The sequence below is a fragment of the Hetaerina americana genome, unplaced genomic scaffold (genome assembly GCF_022747635.1).
Source record: "Hetaerina americana unplaced genomic scaffold, ioHetAmer1.1.p SCAF_5, whole genome shotgun sequence".
In the NCBI taxonomy this organism is placed as follows: domain Eukaryota; kingdom Metazoa; phylum Arthropoda; class Insecta; order Odonata; family Calopterygidae; genus Hetaerina; species Hetaerina americana.
This window is the reverse complement of record NW_027287095.1, coordinates 88,564,520-88,583,495: the sequence shown is the minus strand read 5'-3', so window position 1 is coordinate 88,583,495 and position 18,976 is coordinate 88,564,520. Positions and strand designations below refer to the sequence as shown.

Below are 18,976 nucleotides of genomic sequence, written 5' to 3'. Positions count from 1 at the left end.
CAACATTTTATGGCATATCATTGCTCCGTAGAAAGTCCGGGGACAGAGATCCGGGGACTGTAACGGCCCGCACACAGCTGAAGCGGGTCGTGTTGCTTTCCCAAGACCTCTAAACATTTTTTCGGCCACAAATCCTCCCACTCCAGTCGCCCGCTTCGTCATGAAAAATCGTCCACCTTACTTTTTGGGACAGACCCCAAGTATGTAAGTACCTCGGCAGCCTAGATTCATGAGAATTAAATTACAGGACCTAGTGACCTATCACCCCCTGCCACATGTTCTTGCAGTATGCACGGTAGCTGTAGACGGAAGCTGTGTCCATCCCTGGAGTATCGGTTTCAGGATTTTCATTGAGAGAGTTGTTCGAACCTCTGTCTTGCGGCCAAGTGTTATTTGTGACGGAGCTTCCTGCTAACTACAAATTAGAGGGTAGTTTTTATCATTTACCTATTTATTCAGGACTTTCGCTTTCCCTTCGCTAACTACAAATTAGAGGGTAGTTTTTATCATTTACCTATTTATTCAGGACTTTCGCTTTTCCTTTCGCTTTCCCTTCGGGATATCTTAAGCCAGCGGACAACAATTCCTCGGGACATTGCTGTATCTCCCAAACCCGATTTTCCGAGGTTAGCATAAAAGTTTATCGCGTATCGTTGCTCCATGGAACGTGACATAGTGAATGCGTGACGCGACACTCGAACAGGAGTCCGATTTTGTAGTGATCAACACACAGTAACGGCTCAATGACAACTGACGCGGGTCGAGTTGCTTTCCCAAGACCTCCCACCACCTATCCCGCCAAAAATCGCCCCCCTCCAGCCGTCGGAATCAGCGGAAGAATATTATTGGTACATGATACATAAATACCATGATTGGAATGAGTAAGTCCAGGCGGCTGTTGGTTTTAATCTGGAGTTTAGGACTACCCACTTGGAATTCATGATTGATAACTAAAAAGTGGGTTGATGGCAAGTTCGTTGGGTAGCTCATTATTTCTACAGAGAGGCCTAGATCCTACATTGCTTCGATTTAACTATTGCAGACTCAGTACGTAATTTGGCCATTTGGATATGTGGGAAGAAAGACGAAATTGGCCTTCATTCACGTAAAAATGAGGCCTAATTAATATGTAGGCACAAATAAAGTTTTAATTTTATCATATTTAATTTTTATTTTTATTTAGTTTTATTTATATTTTTATTTCACTGAGTCTCTCATTGCCATGGAGAGGAAATACTCGGCATCTGGCAGTATTTTTATTGAGGAAGACAACAAAATTTTTATAAAGGAAGACAGTAAAATTATAAAAAATGGCGACCTTCAGCCAACAGTCAAATACTTTACGCCCGGGAATTGAACATTTAGGGGCAAGTGAATCGAATTTCCGTCGCAATAAACAGAGCGTTCACTCTCGCTTTCGCCATTTTTTGCGATATGAATAATAATTACCACCGGGAAATTCATTTGATTAATTTAAGATTTCCTTTCCATAGCCATCTCATTAAATGGACTCCCATACGTTTTTCACGGCAAATCTCGGCTCGGAGAAAGAGGTGGTAGGTAGCATCATCCGCCATTAGAAAAATAAAAATGGAGAAGGAATTCTACGAAATGACTCCAATGAAACGTGGGTGATGGTGCGAATCGGATACGTTGGCGACGCGGTATCGTCTACTCATATTTACTAATAATACTACCTTCTTCTCATACAAAGTCATCTCGATGGGTATTAGGTCGGAAAAAGTACTAGCATTCCGATTCATCGGGGAATGAGTGTTCTTTTATCCACTAATTTTACTGTAAACTGCACGTCGTTTTAGAGTCGTGCGCAGCAGCGGGAGAGGAAAGGCTTCCACGGTCATTATCTCGCGAAATCCTTGCAAAATGAAATCTGCAGCAGCACCACGGGAGACACATAAGAGAATCGACCCATTTAGAATAGTTAATAAATATATTAGGAAGATATTGATGACAGGAACATTAGAGAATATAAAGCGAGAGATTGAAAGAGAAAATATAGATATTTTAGGTCTATACGATTACTGGAGTGACTATTATACAATAACATACAGAGGCAGGGACGAGAGCCAACGAGGGGTTGCCATAGTATTAAACGAAGAGGTAGGAAGAAGCGTAGTCAACATAGACCAGGTAACGGATAGATTATTAATAGTAGAGATAAAAGCAGAACCGACGAACTTGATTATTGTACAGGTATACATGCCACCGAGCAACCATACAGAGGAAGAGGTCGGTAGGATATACGACCAGTCTGAGGACATAATCGCGTGTGTTCCTGCAGGGAAACATTTGATAGTGATGGGAGATTGGAATGCGACGGTAGGCGAAGGAAGAGATGATGATCAGGTGGAGGACTACGGTTTAGGCACGAGGAATGACCGCGGGTAAAAAGCTATTGAGTTCCTGCAGGAGACAGGGGTTAGCCATCACCAACAATTGGTTTAGACACCATAAAAGGCGTAGGTACACATGAAAAATGCTCAGGGATTCAGAAAGATATCTCAGTTCGACTATGTTTAGTGTAGCGCTATGATTAGGCACAGATTTGGTTCCAGCGAGATTTATTGACACTACCTCTCGAGAGAGATCATAATTAAGAACTAATGAAGTCTAAGGCCAGATACAACACAATAAAACAGCGAAGATGGTTGAGGATATGGAATGTAGAAACATTAACCGGGACGATAAATAAGTAGTACCAACAGGCATTTGCGAAAAATATAAGGCCAGACATCAAAAAAGGGAAATCGAAAGCTGAAAACGAAACTATTAGAACGGTTAAGAGCAAATGAATGGAAACCATTTATTCCAGACGGAATATTTAAAAAATAGACGGCAGAAGGAAATGGAAAAATTCTAACGGGCGATTAGGAAAAAAGAATCAAAAGGAAATAAATAAAAAACTTAGATGAGCAAATAATAGGGAGGAAGAAACGAGATGGAAGGCATAGTGCGATTAATTGGAAGTTTGCAAAGGAAAAGTGAAATTGGCTCAATGCACAGGAAGGTGAAAGCACTTTAAGGAAGTAAGAAGGGAAAACCGAGCAAGCAATCAAATATAAGTCAGGAACTGTTAATTGAACCAAGGAAGATTCAAGTGGGATGGACAGTATATATATAGAGGAAGTATACGGTAAAGATAAAATGATGGCAACCTTAGACATAGAAAGACAATATGACGTAGAGGAGGATAGGTTGGGTCCAGGCAAATTTGATGACGAGATAGAAAGGACATCAAAGGAATCGAAATTAAATAAATAAGGCCACAGGGGCACACTACACTACCGCGGAACTATTTCAGGGTTTATGAAAACGTGGGGCGAAGATTTTTGGCAAACTAATTAATAGAATTCATGAGGTAGATATCAAGCCGGAAGATTTCCTCAGAGGAGTGTTAGCACCCATCTCAGAAAAGGGATAGGTAACCATAAGTGAAGAGAACAAAACAATAAGTTCGATTTTCCCCTTGGATAAATTGGTTCTCAGGATCATCAATTAGAGTATGGAGAGGAGTAGAAATGATTACTTAGGGGATCATAAGTTTTGGCTCAGAAAGAGGAGAGGCAAGCTTGATGTCATAGCAGTAATTATGTCCCTAAATAGAGAGGAACATAGAATACAATCAGGATGTATTCAGCACATATGTACAGTGTGTGTCTGTGTAGGTGTATATGTATTTGAAATTAGAGTTGTGGGGGGAAAGAGGATGGTTGGAAAAGATCTGGAATGCATAAATGCATATCACACACTTTAACCAATGAGCGTAGTCTAAGTCTTATTGAGGGAAGTTATGATAGGCGGGGGGGGGGGGTTAGAATTCGAGGGCGTGGAGAGACAATGAGGAGGACACAACGTCGCCACGAATCGGTCTACCACTTCTTTCGGCTCCACTGCCTCCAGCCCCATTCCCAAAAACTCCCTCTCCCCTCGCATAATTTTACCCAAAAGCACAGGCGTATAGTGTGTGGCCCTGCATATAGTGTGTGGGCACATACACCCATCCAAAATTAAAATTTCACCCTTTAGACTGCGCATTCCATAATTAGATTAAACAAGTTGGTCAATAATTATTCTGAAGAAAACGGAATGTTTCAACCTTGTAGCACATGATGTCGCAAAAAGTGAAATCCATCGTTCGAATAAATATTTTCGGGAATAGTACCTACGGGCGTTCTTTTTCAGCGGATATCGAAATTGAAACCTTTTTCGAAAATTAAAAACTAACTCTACTTCAGCACAAGTAATTAAAATAAAAATTATATTGAAAACTAACACTAAAGGTTGCAGGAATCTTGAATGTAATTATTCGATAAATTTTTTATGGAGTTCTTTTTTGAATCCATTATACAATAAAATGTCAAACTATCTGTCTTCCATACTCCCTCCTGTTTCCTAATATTTTCCGATCCTTAAGATGTTAGAATCCATTTATAATAAGATAATTATAGTGATCCAATCTTCCGGTCATTAGTTTTTTCTGGGAAGAGGATTGGCGGAGGGAATGGAACTGCCGCCAAACCTTCAGCGCATGGATATCACTCGTCGCAGTCTTAAATCGGTTCATTCGGAATGAAAATTACCCTCACTATTCAAAATCAACCTTCAGGTTGAACATTTTGGATGGATGGCCAATTCCAGCCAAGTTCCACAGCTCTGTACACAAAATGAATCTCTGAGACGGGACCTTCCTCACGAATCTCACTTTTTGCAACATTACCAGAGGCATGGAGCACAATTTTTTCCTGAGAATTCTGACTCGACAGTAGAATGTTATTAAGGCCGCCCGACGACACGCATTTATTACTCTCCAGGGGGGTTGCAGTCAGTTGGCTCCCTTAACTATAGCAGCACCTCTAACACTCTCTCCTCCGGACAGAATTCACAATTCATTATTAAATGTTTCAACTCCAGTCGAGTCGAAAGGGCCTCCACAAAAAATGAAGGGAAAAAAATAATCAAATGTCACCGATCAACGATTAAGAGAGATCTGCTTCCTCTTATTTGTAGCAGTGCTTTGGGGTGTTTCCCGCCATGATCCAAGGATGGGCAAGATTAATCGCACACGACGTGAGGCGATGGTTCAATACTTTCAAATATATAACGTTGATGATGCCCGAAGAAAAGCAATGACGAGTTAATGGAACAATTTAATGGAGTTTTAACGGACAGTATATTTTCAGGCATAACTTCGTGGAAACTTTCCAAATTGGAGAGAAATGATAATTAGCATTTGTGATTTCAACTATAGAATTTTTTTCCATCATATGCAGTGCTTCGATTTTCCATCACCCTCCCCCACTCAGTCCCTGTGACCCAGCCATTTGACTCTTTCTCCCAGCCAATCGGTCTCTACTTCCTGCCCACCAAAAAAACCCCCTTCCTTCCATAAACCCTCCTTCCTCTCATCAACAAGAGTACATAGTTGCCAACATGCATGTAACTTTCACTTGAAGATGGCAAGAAGTTTTGAAACCCGGGTCGTTTGAATAAAAATACTACGCATCGTGGAAATCACAATTGTTAATTATCATTTCTCTCCAATTAATGGAGTTTTTTAGTTCTTAGTTGCAGCATTCAAACTCAAAAAATATAACCCCAGAAAACAGCCTGTCCAGTGAACTATAAAAACAAATGCATTCCCATGAGATATAGAGACCGACACTCATTAACCAAGGTTGAAATAGAAAATATGTAAGAGTAAATTACTTTGAAAGTCTGTACGGACATTCACACTCTATATTAAATGTATTAGTTTGACGTATGAGCAGTCAGACAAATTAAAGCAACAGCAGGCTGGAAAATCACAACCATGGATGATAAATGTGTGCACTGGTTATAAATTGCAGAGTCAGGAGAACACTGATTGAAACAACTGGATGGAACTAAAAAAAAATGTACCGAAATTAATAGAATGAAATTGAAATTTACAGCGGACGATATCCCTAAATATTTTCATTTTTTCATAGGTCCTACGACCATTATAGAACATTTTACTTTTGATTTCCATGGCATAAAACAATTCGGCGCAGTGTAGCCGCGAAATCAGTTGAGGAGGCCTCGTTGTAAGTGAGCAAGGTTGACAAACAAAGAAAAAATTGAAACCGCTTGCCCTTTCACCTCAAGCACGAATCCACCAGCCTCACCAGCACACTGGCTCATAATGGCCCTAACACTGAGCGATTTTCGAAAGATCACTTAAATACCTTCACGTTAAAAAGTGAGAAGTCTAAACGAAGCCGTTAAGTAGCAGCGAAGTTGCTTTCTCACCTTCTCTGCATGCTTAATTGCAGTTTATGCTGCGATGCCGAGAGAGACATCCGAGAGAATGCGTTCTACTGGAACACCTTCCGAGTTTTGACAAAGGCATTGGGGGAGGGGAAATCAAGGAATGTGAAACCCTCGAAAAAATTAGTGATAAAAGAGCAAGACAGGCGATTATGAACATTCCGTCGACATCCACGCAATGTACAGCAACAATGCGAGTGGCGGGGGGAGCTAGAGCACTAGCCATTTATGCATAAATACGTGTACGAAATTTTCCAGAAAAAAAAGGCTAAGCTAAACATTTAAAATAGGAGGGCAAAAACTAGAGCAGGTAGAACAGTTTACGTATCTTGGAAGTGTTTTGGACCAACACGGTCAAAGTAGTAGGGACGTAAGGAGAAGAATTGCACTAGGCAAAGAGGCTTTCACAAGGAGGAGGGAGTTGATGACGGGGACCTTGAGTAAGGATGTTAAGAAAAGACTCGTAAAAACTTTGATATGGAGCGTAGCTATGTACGGCGCGGAAACGTGGTCATTGAAGCAGGAGGATAGACGTAGACTGGAGGCTTTTGAAATGTGGGTGTGGAGAAGAATGGAGAAGGTGAAATGGACAGAGAAGAAAACAAATGAGGAAGTACTACGTATGGTGGAGAAGGGGAGGGAATTGTTGGGAGAATTCATGAGGAGGCATGAAAAATGGATGAGGGACGTATTGATCGGCAGTGGGATGTTGAAGACTGTGATAGAGGGGAGAATGGTAGGCAAACGATGAAAGGGCAGAAATAGGATAGGGATGTTGGACAGAATGAAGGGAGGAAGTACACAGTGATGAAGAGGTACTTGAATGCAACAGTTTCAGAGTGTAAAAATCATTCGCCTTGACTGGGATTCGAACCCAGATCCCTCAATATCCGGTCGAGTGCTTTAGCCACTTAAAGAGTTACTTGTGGCAAAGAGGTACTTGATGTAAAGTAGGTTGCTGGATTGTTTTGTTAGGAGTCACAAAATATTTATTTGGTAGTTCTGTCCATTCAAAAACCTACCTTAACCGGTAGATTACGTTACCTTATACACGTGTATGAAACATACAAAAATATTAATATATATCATATGATATATTTGCACATATTGATAAACATACGTACATGCATGCCTATCTACATAAATTATCTATCGTACATTATGCAGCAATGGGAGTCATAGAGTAAGTCTTTAAATTGTCACTTTTTGAATTACCTTTTCGTAAATGTATGGGTGTTCTGGTTTTATTTCGTCAGGACTAAGGATCGCGTGCAGGAAGAAAGAGTGCTTGATTTCTACATTGGCGGTGCCCATCATTTTATCCACCAGGTCCAATCTACAAACGAAATGAGGGGCCAATGATAATTCCCTCTTTGGTGCCACCAGAAAAACCGGGTGCCTTGTCCCTTTCTAATACTCTTCTTTGCCTTGCTTGCTCTCTTCGTGATGCGAGGGATTCCCAAACTAATTCCTCCAGCTTACCCACCCAGTAGAAAGTTTTAACTAATCAAGCGAATTTTCTCAGAACTTTTCCGATTTCGTTAATTAGAATTTTTCACGGCAAGGAGGCCCCAAAACCATGAACGGTATTATATTCACGACCAACACATCTAAACGACCGTCCCGCGTAAATTGGAAAGCGAGATATGCCATTAATTTAACAATTCATAAGCGGGCGAAACAGCCACCAATTACTGGACGACTCATTTCACTGGGACGAAGAAGCAGTGGACCCCTTGGCGAAGGTACTCATGCTTTCAAACCACTAGCCACGAGCCCAGCTTCCACCATTCCGTAAAATGAGCGCAAACGGCGCGAATACGCACTTGGGCAACGGATGCACCATTGGTTGATATTTTGTGCCTATGGACGAGGGAATCATAACTAATATATTGACTTAGAAGCCCATCCTCATCTTTTACTTCCACGGCCACCCTTTAGTACTGAGTTAAAGTTTGCCCGGATAACCCTCCTCTTTTCAGGGCGCTCATTTTCGCGTGTATATGAAATAATTCTTCAAGTTCATCTCACTAGGTATCTGGGAGCCGTTCAAGTAATTGTGTCACATACGAGTATATTCTTGCCAAATAAAAACCTAATTTGCGTGTGCGTGTGTTTTTGATTAAAAATGTCTACTTCATATGCATTAAAATTTCTCGAGGAAAGATGAGTAATTTTTCATATTACAGAGAAATCTTTTTTCACATGCAGTCAAAGGTTCCCGGTGGTCCATTTACCCAGTGGGCTAAGGCCCCTTCGGAGGGACACCAGGACGATAAGGGACCCAGCACGCACTCCCAAGGCGGGACTTGCGAACTCGGGGTGAGCAGACAGGCGCGTGCCCTGCCAGACTCATGAATCCCAATCAGCTCAGTAAGAAATCATGCTGATGCCAATTAGAGTGAAAGATCCCCTTTAAATGAATGAATTTTCCGATCGTCCACAAGAGGTGATTGGTATCGAAACAATTTCCGCCGTTCCTCTCGAAAATTCGTTTCGAAAGTACGAATTGTTTTAATTAACCGTTGGTCACGCCTGCTGCCTTTCCTCTCCTCGATGCCGATAACGTCAGCTCGCTTCATTTATCGCCATAATGACCTCGGAATTAACATGAAATCAAATTCAATTCTCCAATCGCAGGTCTGCCTTGATGGTTTGAGAATCCCGCCAGCTACTCTTGACATGCTATTGAACAAAGCAAAACCCGCATTATTAGAACATTTTTATTGCTCATAATATTCAAAATGCTGCCCTTGCGTTGAAAGAATCTACGTCGTAAAAAAAGTTATGTTTGCCTTTTGCCACAAGTTTGAAGAAAACAAATTCAGGGCGATCGATTGCGTATCGGCAAATGCATTTTCTTCAGACGATAAGGCGATGATGATCTTCTGAGATGAGCTTTTGTTCTGGCGATGACGGTACTTTGGAAATTGATTTTGATTTATTTTGCTTGAGGTAACAAATCAATTTCTGCGAGAAATGTCGGAACTCGAACTTTTCAAAGATGTCACCAGATAGAGTGCACCCAAATGCGGACATTTCACACGAAAAGCTCTGTCGCACACATAAACACTGAGGCTGAAAATTATAAATGATTCGATCTAGATTCTTGGTAGGCTTATGCTAAATAATCGAATAGCAGTCGCGCGATTTCGTCTCCTTCAACTTAATTATCAAAAAAGCGTATGAATTTATACATGTGGTCTTCAAAGTAAATTTCAAGCATGATTCATAAGTAATTCTAATTATAATACTTAAAAGGCGGTGACTCTTGGATTTGTGGGCATCCGTGTAGTTTCTTCGAGATGGTTATCCTCAGTAACTTACTAGAATATTTCTTTGATGACCCGTATTCTAAATCATCAATTCATACACTCACTCCCACACGTCTTTTGCAGGGCACTCTGCCGTTCATATAATATTCTCAATTGTTATTTAATAAATAGAGTTCATGCCCAATCATGCATTAACTCCTCTTTGGATAGACTTTTATTCTTAGCGTTATAAAAGATGGTAAAAGTAAAACTCTGATAAAGGTGAATGAGTGCGGATGACCTAGCAAATAACGAAAAGGAGGGGACGAATAAAGAGTAAGGCAAGGAAATAAATATTTTATGCTATTCACTTGCAAGAAAATATAGAAATGAAGTAGGACACACATGACGGCTACGGAAGTTCCACATCATTCTGTCCAATCCCTAATTCACTCAGAGTTCAAGTTATTAAGGGCAGTCTGAATTTGCTTTGAAGAGAAATTATATTTTTATTCGAAGAAATGTTATTATCAGTTTAAAATCAACTCCTTCTCTGCTCGTCTATGGATAATTGCATTCAAAATGATTAAAATATATGTTAAATGGAGCGATGTTTCACAGAGATCTTATGGTTTAGTCTTGAATACAACAAGGTTGGCTATGTTAAGGTCAAGTGCATGACAATCAATACAAAAAGGACGTTACCTATCATGAATACTGACATGCATTTATTTTAATATTTTCCAGGTTCCAGAGGAAAAGGAATCCCTGATGCTATCCAATCTCAGCAGAAAACGGCGTTATCGAGAGTGCAATCGAGAGTCCTGACCCAAGGGTGAGACTTCTCACGCCCTCTTATCAACGAGATGCAAGACGGGCGTCCGGAAATAGAGGGAGCAGCAAGTCAGCACACGAACAGCGCGAGAGGGCCATCGCGGAAGGACCACGGACCCTGCAAGAGCCAGTCGGGGAAAAAGAGAAAGAAGAGATTTTGGGGATATATAGAAGACACTCAACGTAGCCAAAAAACTAAAACGAAATGTTCTCTCCTTTATCCGGTTTACTAACCCTCCCTCTATTCCTAGCGGGGTTCGCAGTCTACAACCGATATGTCGCCCTCGACCCGGAGTCACATCCGGAGGATGTCAAAGTCGTGCTGCCGGAGTACGACTTCATCGTGGTGGGCGGGGGCTCGGCGGGGGCGGTGGTCGCCAGCAGGCTGTCGGAGATCCCGACGTGGAAGGTGCTGCTGTTGGAGGTGGGAGGGGATGAAAATGAAGTCACCGACGTGCCCTCGCTGGCAGCCTACTTGCAATTAGGAGACATGGACTGGCAGTATAAAACGCAATACACAGGAAGAGCATGCCTGGGAATGAAAAACGGGAGATGCAACTGGCCCAGAGGGAAGGTATTAGGAGGCTCCTCTGTGCTCAATTACATGCTATACGTACGGGGCAATCGTAAGGATTACGACGGTTGGGAGGCAGCCGGTAATCCCGGATGGGGCTACAGAGATGTACTCCATTATTTTATGAAATCAGAGGACAACCGTAATCCTTACTTGGCGAGGACCCCATACCACGGCACGGGGGGATACCTGACCATACAGGAGGCACCATGGAGGTCACCACTAGTACTCTCGTTCGTCCAAGCAGGAACGGAACTTGGCTATGAGCACAGGGACATTAATGGCAAAAGCCAGAAAGGATTCATGGTGGCGCAAGGTACTATCCGCAGGGGATCCAGGTGCAGTACGGCCAAAGCATTCCTTCGCCCAGTCAGGCTAAGAAAAAACCTCCACATAGCTTTGAATGCTCATGTTACGAGAATAATGATGGATGCGGGGCATATGAGGGCATATGGAATCGAGTTCGTCAGGGATGGACGGAGACAAGTGGTCAGAGCAAGGAAAGAGGTTGTACTGTCTGCTGGGGCCTTAAATACGCCACAGATAATGATGCTCTCAGGAATAGGTCCCAAGGAGCACCTCAGACAGTTTGGTATCCCTGTTCTACGAGATCTCAGGGTGGGTGACAATATGCAGGATCACGTGGGAATGGCTGGTTTGACCTTCCTGATCGATCTCCCTGTCGCCATTGTCCAGAATAGACTACCAGCAACGGCTGCAACCACCCAGTACGTCTTTCAGGAGCGTGGTCCAATGACCGTGCTCGGAGGAGTTGAAGGCCTCGGTTTCATCACCACCAAATACGCTAATTCTTCGGATTACCCGGACATTCAGTTCCACTTTGCTCCGGCATCGATCAACTCTGACGGCGGTCTGCAGGTACGCAAGTGTCTGGGGCTCACCGACGAACTGTACAATGCAGTGTATGCACCGATAAGTAACCGAGACGCCTTCACTATTATTCCGCTGTTGTTGAGGCCCCATTCCACCGGGACAGTGCGACTCAGAAGCAGGGATCCTAGAGTATACCCCGCGATCGATGCCAACTACTTCCATGACCCGAGAGATATTGCCACCCTTGTCGAAGGAGTCAAGTTTGCAGTTAAGCTAAGTCGAACGAAAGCCTTTGCTAGATACGGCACCCGCTTGCACACGATACCAATACCGGGCTGCAGGCATTTCGAATTCGCTTCGGACGCCTACTGGGAGTGCGCAATTAGGCACATTTCGATGACAATCTATCACCCTGTTGGCACTTGCAAGATGGGTCCTGCATACGATCCAACGGCTGTTGTAGATCCAAGGCTTAGAGTGTACGGCGTTCATGGCCTCAGGGTTATCGATGCTTCCGTCATCCCCAATATGGTGAGTGGTAACACGAACGCTCCAGTGATAATGGTGGCAGAAAAAGGTTCCGACTTAATAAAAGAAGATTGGTTGACCGGATAAATCGCATCTTCCAGAAGGACAGAATAATTGTTGAGCAGATAGTGTTGCAATTGCTTAACTTCGTGGAGGAGTTCGTCCCCCCACGGGAAACTTGGAAAGTATTCCGCCGGGTGAAGCACCCTTAAATCTGCACCAAGCAGCGTGTGAAAAAGGCGTAGTGAGTGAGCCAAAGAGTTTCCAAAACATTCCGATTGTTAATCTATTTATATTAATATCCTGAATAGGTTTCATCCTTAAAGGATCTGAGTGAGATTGGACCCTCTAATTTATACTTTAATAAGTGTTACTTAGTCATAATGTGACCCAGGGGTATACTTTCATTGCCAAAGGTCATAGTGATGTGCCATTATTGTCACGATTACCCTGAGTGCCACCTTTAATTACGAAGTTTTAGATAATTTTATTCCTCGATTATCCTGTGTTACCAGTTACAGGAATAAGTTTACCTGGTGATTGGCAGCAGGTAGCTGACGATGGGCACCATTAAATCGCCATAAACACATTAATTATGCCCTAATGCAATTCGGAGAGTTGTTTTCAATTTTCCTACGTAAAGTGTGAGAATAAGTGATCAAGACGTCACCATTCAAGCTATGAAGATAATTTCTATATGCTATAAACTTTTATTTAACTTTTAGCCTTATATAAAACGTGTCAGATAATTTACACGAAAAATACTATTTGTGTATCTCTATACATCTCGCCATTATGGATATACTGTGATTTTTAAATGAAGGTGCATTCTGCGAAATGCTCACAAATTCTTTGATTAAATACATATTTTTGTAAATAGTTTAAAAGTAAAAGACAAAGCTCACGCAAAAGGAGTTTAATCCCAACAAAGGAGAGGTAAAGTATGAACTTATAAAGTTATATCATTCAAGACCATAAAAGTACATGAATACGATAGAATTTCTTTTTCTGTACTGTATGGAACAATTTCTTTTTTATTGCTTTCATCACGCCAAATTCTTGTTGTATTGCTTGTCCGGTCAATTTCAAGCATCCTATGGAAAACCTGCAGCCATATCAGGGCTAACCTTTTTAAAATTTCATCATATCATTTGCAAATATCACCTCTCCGTTTTTATGCAATATATCTTAGATATATTAAGAGCTGTAGCAAATTTTTAAAGGAAAAGCTGAATTGTACGAAACTTACAATAAAAAAATGACTTCTTGCTTGTAAATGTCGGACAAGAGATACAGAATATACGGATCTAGAGCCTAATCTAATTGAGGACCCAAACTCGAACGATACGAGGTACTTTCAACATATCAAGTGGATAGCCACAGATATTTCAAAGTTGTCGCAATTAGAAAGGGTCACTTAGTAAAATCAGCATGACAGCCGGTTCAATCTGCAAGAGAACAGTGTCGAATAAAACTTAATGACACATACACATCAGTCAAGCTCACATCTGTCGCCACTTATTTCAGGAGACCTAAAAAGACCGGAAATATTGGAAATAATAAGCCGAACCAGCAAATTTAAATAATTGATGTTCCACTATCCTCTTCGACCTAAAAATAGTAGTAAGTTCAAGCAATCACAACTCAAATAACACAAAGAGAATATTTTTCCATTATTCCTTGATAAATCCATTGAGAACTCTTTACCCTTCCATAAATGATGGCTAATGTCCAAATTCGCCCTTGTGGAAGATTGCTTGAGCTGAGTGAAGGGGCATGGAAATAAATTTTCTGCAGAATTAGACGAAATTTCTTTAGCTTGGACGTAATTGCTCCCCTGAGGCCATATGTGGTGGAGATCATTACTGTTCGTAGTTTGAGTGAACACAGTAATTTTCCATACACTTTTATTCCCGCTAATCGAATGGGCGTCAAGGCATCATTTTCAAGGTGAGCTCGCCTTGATGTCAAATCGACCGGAAAGAACAAAATGCGCGGGAATACATTATTTTCATTGGAATCATAATTTAATAGTTTTATGCTTTGCTAAATTGGAAGACATGTTTCACATCGAGTAATGTGAGCCTCGTATTACTCTCGTCTTACGCTCAAATTGTTGTGGGGAAGAGAAATTCCTGGATTCAAAAATTCAAAACTTTAAAGAGTTCCTGAAATGCGAATCGTTGGCAGGGTTATATTATTATTAAGATGAGAATTTTTGCTTTCGAGTTTCATTTGCAACCATCAAATCTTCCTGCGAAGGGTTACTGTGCTCATGCCAAATAATTGCATCAATTAATGTCATTCTTCTTAAGTCCGAAGATTGCCGATATTTTACTACAAATGTACCACTTTCAATTCATTCCTAGGACTTTCTGGCGCACTACATATTTTCCCCGTTTCATATATATTTAATAAATCACTTTTAGCATGAATTACTTTCAGGGACCTCATGTTAAAAACTACATATAATAACTACAAAATCAAGAATTGAGATCTATACGGGCCTTCAAGGCACAGCAGTGTAGATCACAAATAGTCTACACTCGCAATTAGTACCATTACCAAAACCTTGGAAGAATGACCGGACGACCACTAAAGGTAGGAGGATCAAGGAAATGTAAGTTAACTTTAAGCCTTGAGAACAAATAATATACCATCATGAGTTCTGTAGTGCATTTGGAAATACCGATGTGCCAGCATAATGATAAGAATACAATAATTATAACGTAAACTTTTAATATTTTTCAACCAACATGTAACTTATCAGGTACCATTAAATGGGATCATAGAACTATTAATAATTAATCTTTTCGCAATTTGTGAATTTTGGAACTCATAAAAAAACGTCTCCATTGCTATGGGGTAAATGCAAACATTTAGCAGGGAATATTTTACTCTGAATCACCTCATTTAATAAGATTAAAAAGAACTTTTCTTAGTTGCCAATTTAATCTAAGCTGTTCCAAAAATGAAATGTCAAGTAATTATAAAAGGAAGGGCCTCCTTATCCTAATCAGATTTGAAAAATAAAACTTTTGAAAAGGATTCACCTCGATTAACATTCCCGAACCATATAAATAATAATGCGAGGGTTATTTCCGAGGGAAACGATTGGTCAGACTTACAAGCATGCTGTTCTTCATTTATGCAGAGTCTTACCGGCACATGGATAAATATTCAAGAGGAATGCTCCTGAAATCTAAGGTAACTAAGGATTTTCTCTCCAGATAGAAACTGTGGCCAGTGTGTCCCTGGCTTCCTAACCAGCAGTTTTTTTCATAGCTGGAGGCATAACCAGGGACACACCGTCGCGACGCGAGACGGGCACTGTGCATCATACTCTCGTGTAAGAAGCTGCCTCTTGGTATATAGGCGATCGCCTAACTAACCTTAATATTAGGATAACCAAAAATGCCGATGAGGTACAATTATTGTTGCAAAACATTCTAATTTGAACGCAGAATTAGATTGCCATACATAATTCACAATCTCATTCCATGAATATTTTGGAGATGTGATTGACTCCCATTTCATATGGACGCGGTTTATTTCAGTAAGCCTTTATTCATTCTTAGATAATAATAAATTACGGGGACAAGTGCGCATGGAATATGGGGTTGGACTTCTATTCTGAAGGTTGACGAGATGGGTTCGTATGGATGAAAAATTATCACTAGGACAAAACCGTAAATAGATGAGAATACGGAATGGTTAATATGAAAGTAAACGATAACTCGCAGGCTGAAATAAATACTCCTGAGAAGATTAAACACACCCGACCACAGGTATTACAGAGTATATTCACCCAGAGGACCCGGGTTCGAATCCTAGATATGACATATTTTTCAGTGGTATCCCGATCCCTACTTGAGGTGCTTTGTGGAGAGTCCTTTGAGGGAGTACGCCGTCCATCGGATGGGACGTTAAACTACGGATCCTTTGGCGCCTTTCGTTGAGAGTAGGCTAATGCCGGCGCTGGGTTTCTCTCTACCCTTCATCCTTTCCTACCCATCCCCTATGGCGCAAATGACCTCAGCTGCCGGTCGCCTCCCCTAAAACTACTACTGCAGGAATGATAAATACGGAGACGTAAAAAGGAATTGCCGTCACATTGACGCAGCCCAAACACCCGAGGAAATGTTTTACCTAAGTTAAGTCGTTCAACTATATCCAATTACAGTTCAAAATAGATGATTCCTGGACGATCATTGCGGTGGAATAAAAACGTCGCGGTTTTCGCACCATTACACTGATTACACGGGAGTGTAACACTCCGCAGTTCTTGGAGCCCCTCGGCGGAATTGCAACTCTCACCCGGAAATAACTTCCGGCAGTTTTCCGTAAATCGGTGGACCTCGCTCTTGCACAAAACTGGAAAGTGCGAAAGCGTGTTTTCTTGTGATCTCATGCTGCGTATTCGACGAGTGAAATAGAAAGCAACGAAATATTTCGTTCACTCCTTACATTACTACCGACACGTTCTTCCCGGAAGAGGAGGAGGACTTAAATACATAGAGATTCCCCAGTTTATTCTTTTGAAAAAGGAATACTCGCTAAAATTGAGCTTATGAAATATTATTTTTATTACTTCACGCATTGGAAGTTCGTACACATTCCGTATTATTTTAACGTAGATAAATTTCAGCACAGTTGCACTTAGGATGAGGGAAAGATTTAAATAATACAGAACTTTAGAGTAAATCATTTGAATATGTGATGCATTTAGTGAGGACTAGTGTTTATTGTAATTGAATAAGAGTGTAATCATCCCTAAATGCATAAAAATCACGAGTTTTCTTGATAAGAACGAAGAGAAACTGCAGCCAAAATCAGGCCACGGGCATACCATCTGCTGTCGCGGTCAACAACGATGATGTCGCACCTCCACTACTACTTTAAATCAATCCCCTGCAATTATTAACGGATATATTCGCGCGGGCGCAATCTGCTCCATCAATCCTCGACTTCCTCCAATCATCACTCTTGTTCCCAATTGTCTGCAAGTCACGCTTCAAAGGATGAACGTTGTCCCACTGGAGGTTCCTTCTTGAATCGCCTTATTTCTTTCATTCACTTTTCCGTTTTTGCATTTTTTTTGCCATCACAAACATGTCCATCACCGTTAAAGTCATAAAAAAGCAAAAGAAAGTCAAGGCCTTAATACATTAAATGAATAATAATAATACAATAAAAATATTAAATAATATAATACAATTAAATAATCCTAATATTAAGGCAATGAATTATATTAATCCTGTAGATACACAAGAAGAACGTTTTATTTTAGAAAAAATCGACTAATTGTTACAAAAGGGAGCAAGAAAGCACTGTAAAGGAGGATGGTGCCGAGTAGCGCTAATTCAAGTTCGAGCTGAATCGTTGTAATTTTCCTCCGAGCCAATTACAGAATACGACAGAGAAAAAGATGAGTGAAAACGCTGCAGGAGCTGATTGCTGTTCCCTCGGGAGAAAAAAGAAGCAGAATTACGTAGGTAGCTCGTGCCAAATAGAATCCCTTAAAATCTTACTTATGCAGAAACCTATTCAATTTCATTATGCGAGAAGTAATTCCTTTAACAAATGACCTTTCTTTTTATACTGTGAAGTGTGTTGACACTGCTTGACCTCGTGGCCATAGCATACATGCAAGAGTGCAGCCAGAGCATTATTGAAAAAAAAGGATTCCTGTTTTTTGCCGCTGCGAAAGTGTCGTGCAATTATTAAAAAAAATATATTTTAAATTCCCAAGCCTTTAAAGTGCAAAGTGTAGCGCAAGCCTATGTGCATAATGCCTCTGTCAAAAATTTAAACTATCGTTATGTTATTAAATCATAAGGTATGAGTTTCTCTTGAATGATTAAAATGAAAATTATCCAGGTGTACACCTAACGCGACGCGGGGAATTGGTAACGTCTGCAAGATCGTAAAGCATGAAGGAAATGGAAGCGCAAAGAATGGAAGCTCGGGCTTTGGAATTGGCATTTAAGGAAACGTTAACACAAAAATCAGGTTGATGGGAATGATGGAGAAGCGGGCTATTGGTGAGAATGATGAGGACACGATAAAGATGAGCTAAAAGAGGAAGTAAAACAATTTAGGAAACAATAGGCATGAACCACTTGGCTCAAGGGTGGAAGTAGAGAGAAAAGAGGCTTTAGCTAAGAAAACCTGTTATATAGGTTAACAGGGACTGCTATGACTGATATGATCTCGATTTATCAACCAATCGTTTTCATAATACAAATAATCACCTCCGTGAAGCTAACTTAATTGGTGAAAGGAACGGGTAAATATATATTCAATGACCAGATAAATTGTCGAGTAGATTCATTGCTGATGTATCCTAAAGCGCACGCAGCCTATGTAACCAAGTGAACGGTTCTACTGACGATTTCACAATTGAAAAGAGAACTAACAACTCCGTGAATAATCACCATGCGTGAATGGCTATTTCCACCACTAGGCGTTAGAACCTAACAGCAGAAATCAGATCTCTAGAAAGAGATCACTTCATTAATGTAATAAGGATTTCGAATTACGTTAGTATAATAAAATCACCAAGGACACGCTACACAGTGGAAATTACTCTCCCTCTTGATAACGGACAGATTATTTCGGCGAATAAATAAACTCGGAGAACCAA

At 40.9% G+C, this 18,976-nt stretch overlaps 1 protein-coding gene across 1 annotated transcript; it reads left to right on the top strand.

The window, feature by feature from the left end:
- The first annotated feature begins 10,599 nt into the window (after positions 1–10,599).
- LOC139694145 (glucose dehydrogenase [FAD, quinone]-like) lies at positions 10,600–12,590 on the top strand. Its single transcript, XM_071592575.1, has one exon. The coding sequence runs from the start codon at positions 10,600–10,602 to the stop codon at positions 12,415–12,417; it is 1,818 nt and encodes a 605-aa protein (XP_071448676.1). The 3' UTR covers positions 12,418–12,590.
- Positions 12,591–18,976: the final 6,386 nt, after the last annotated feature.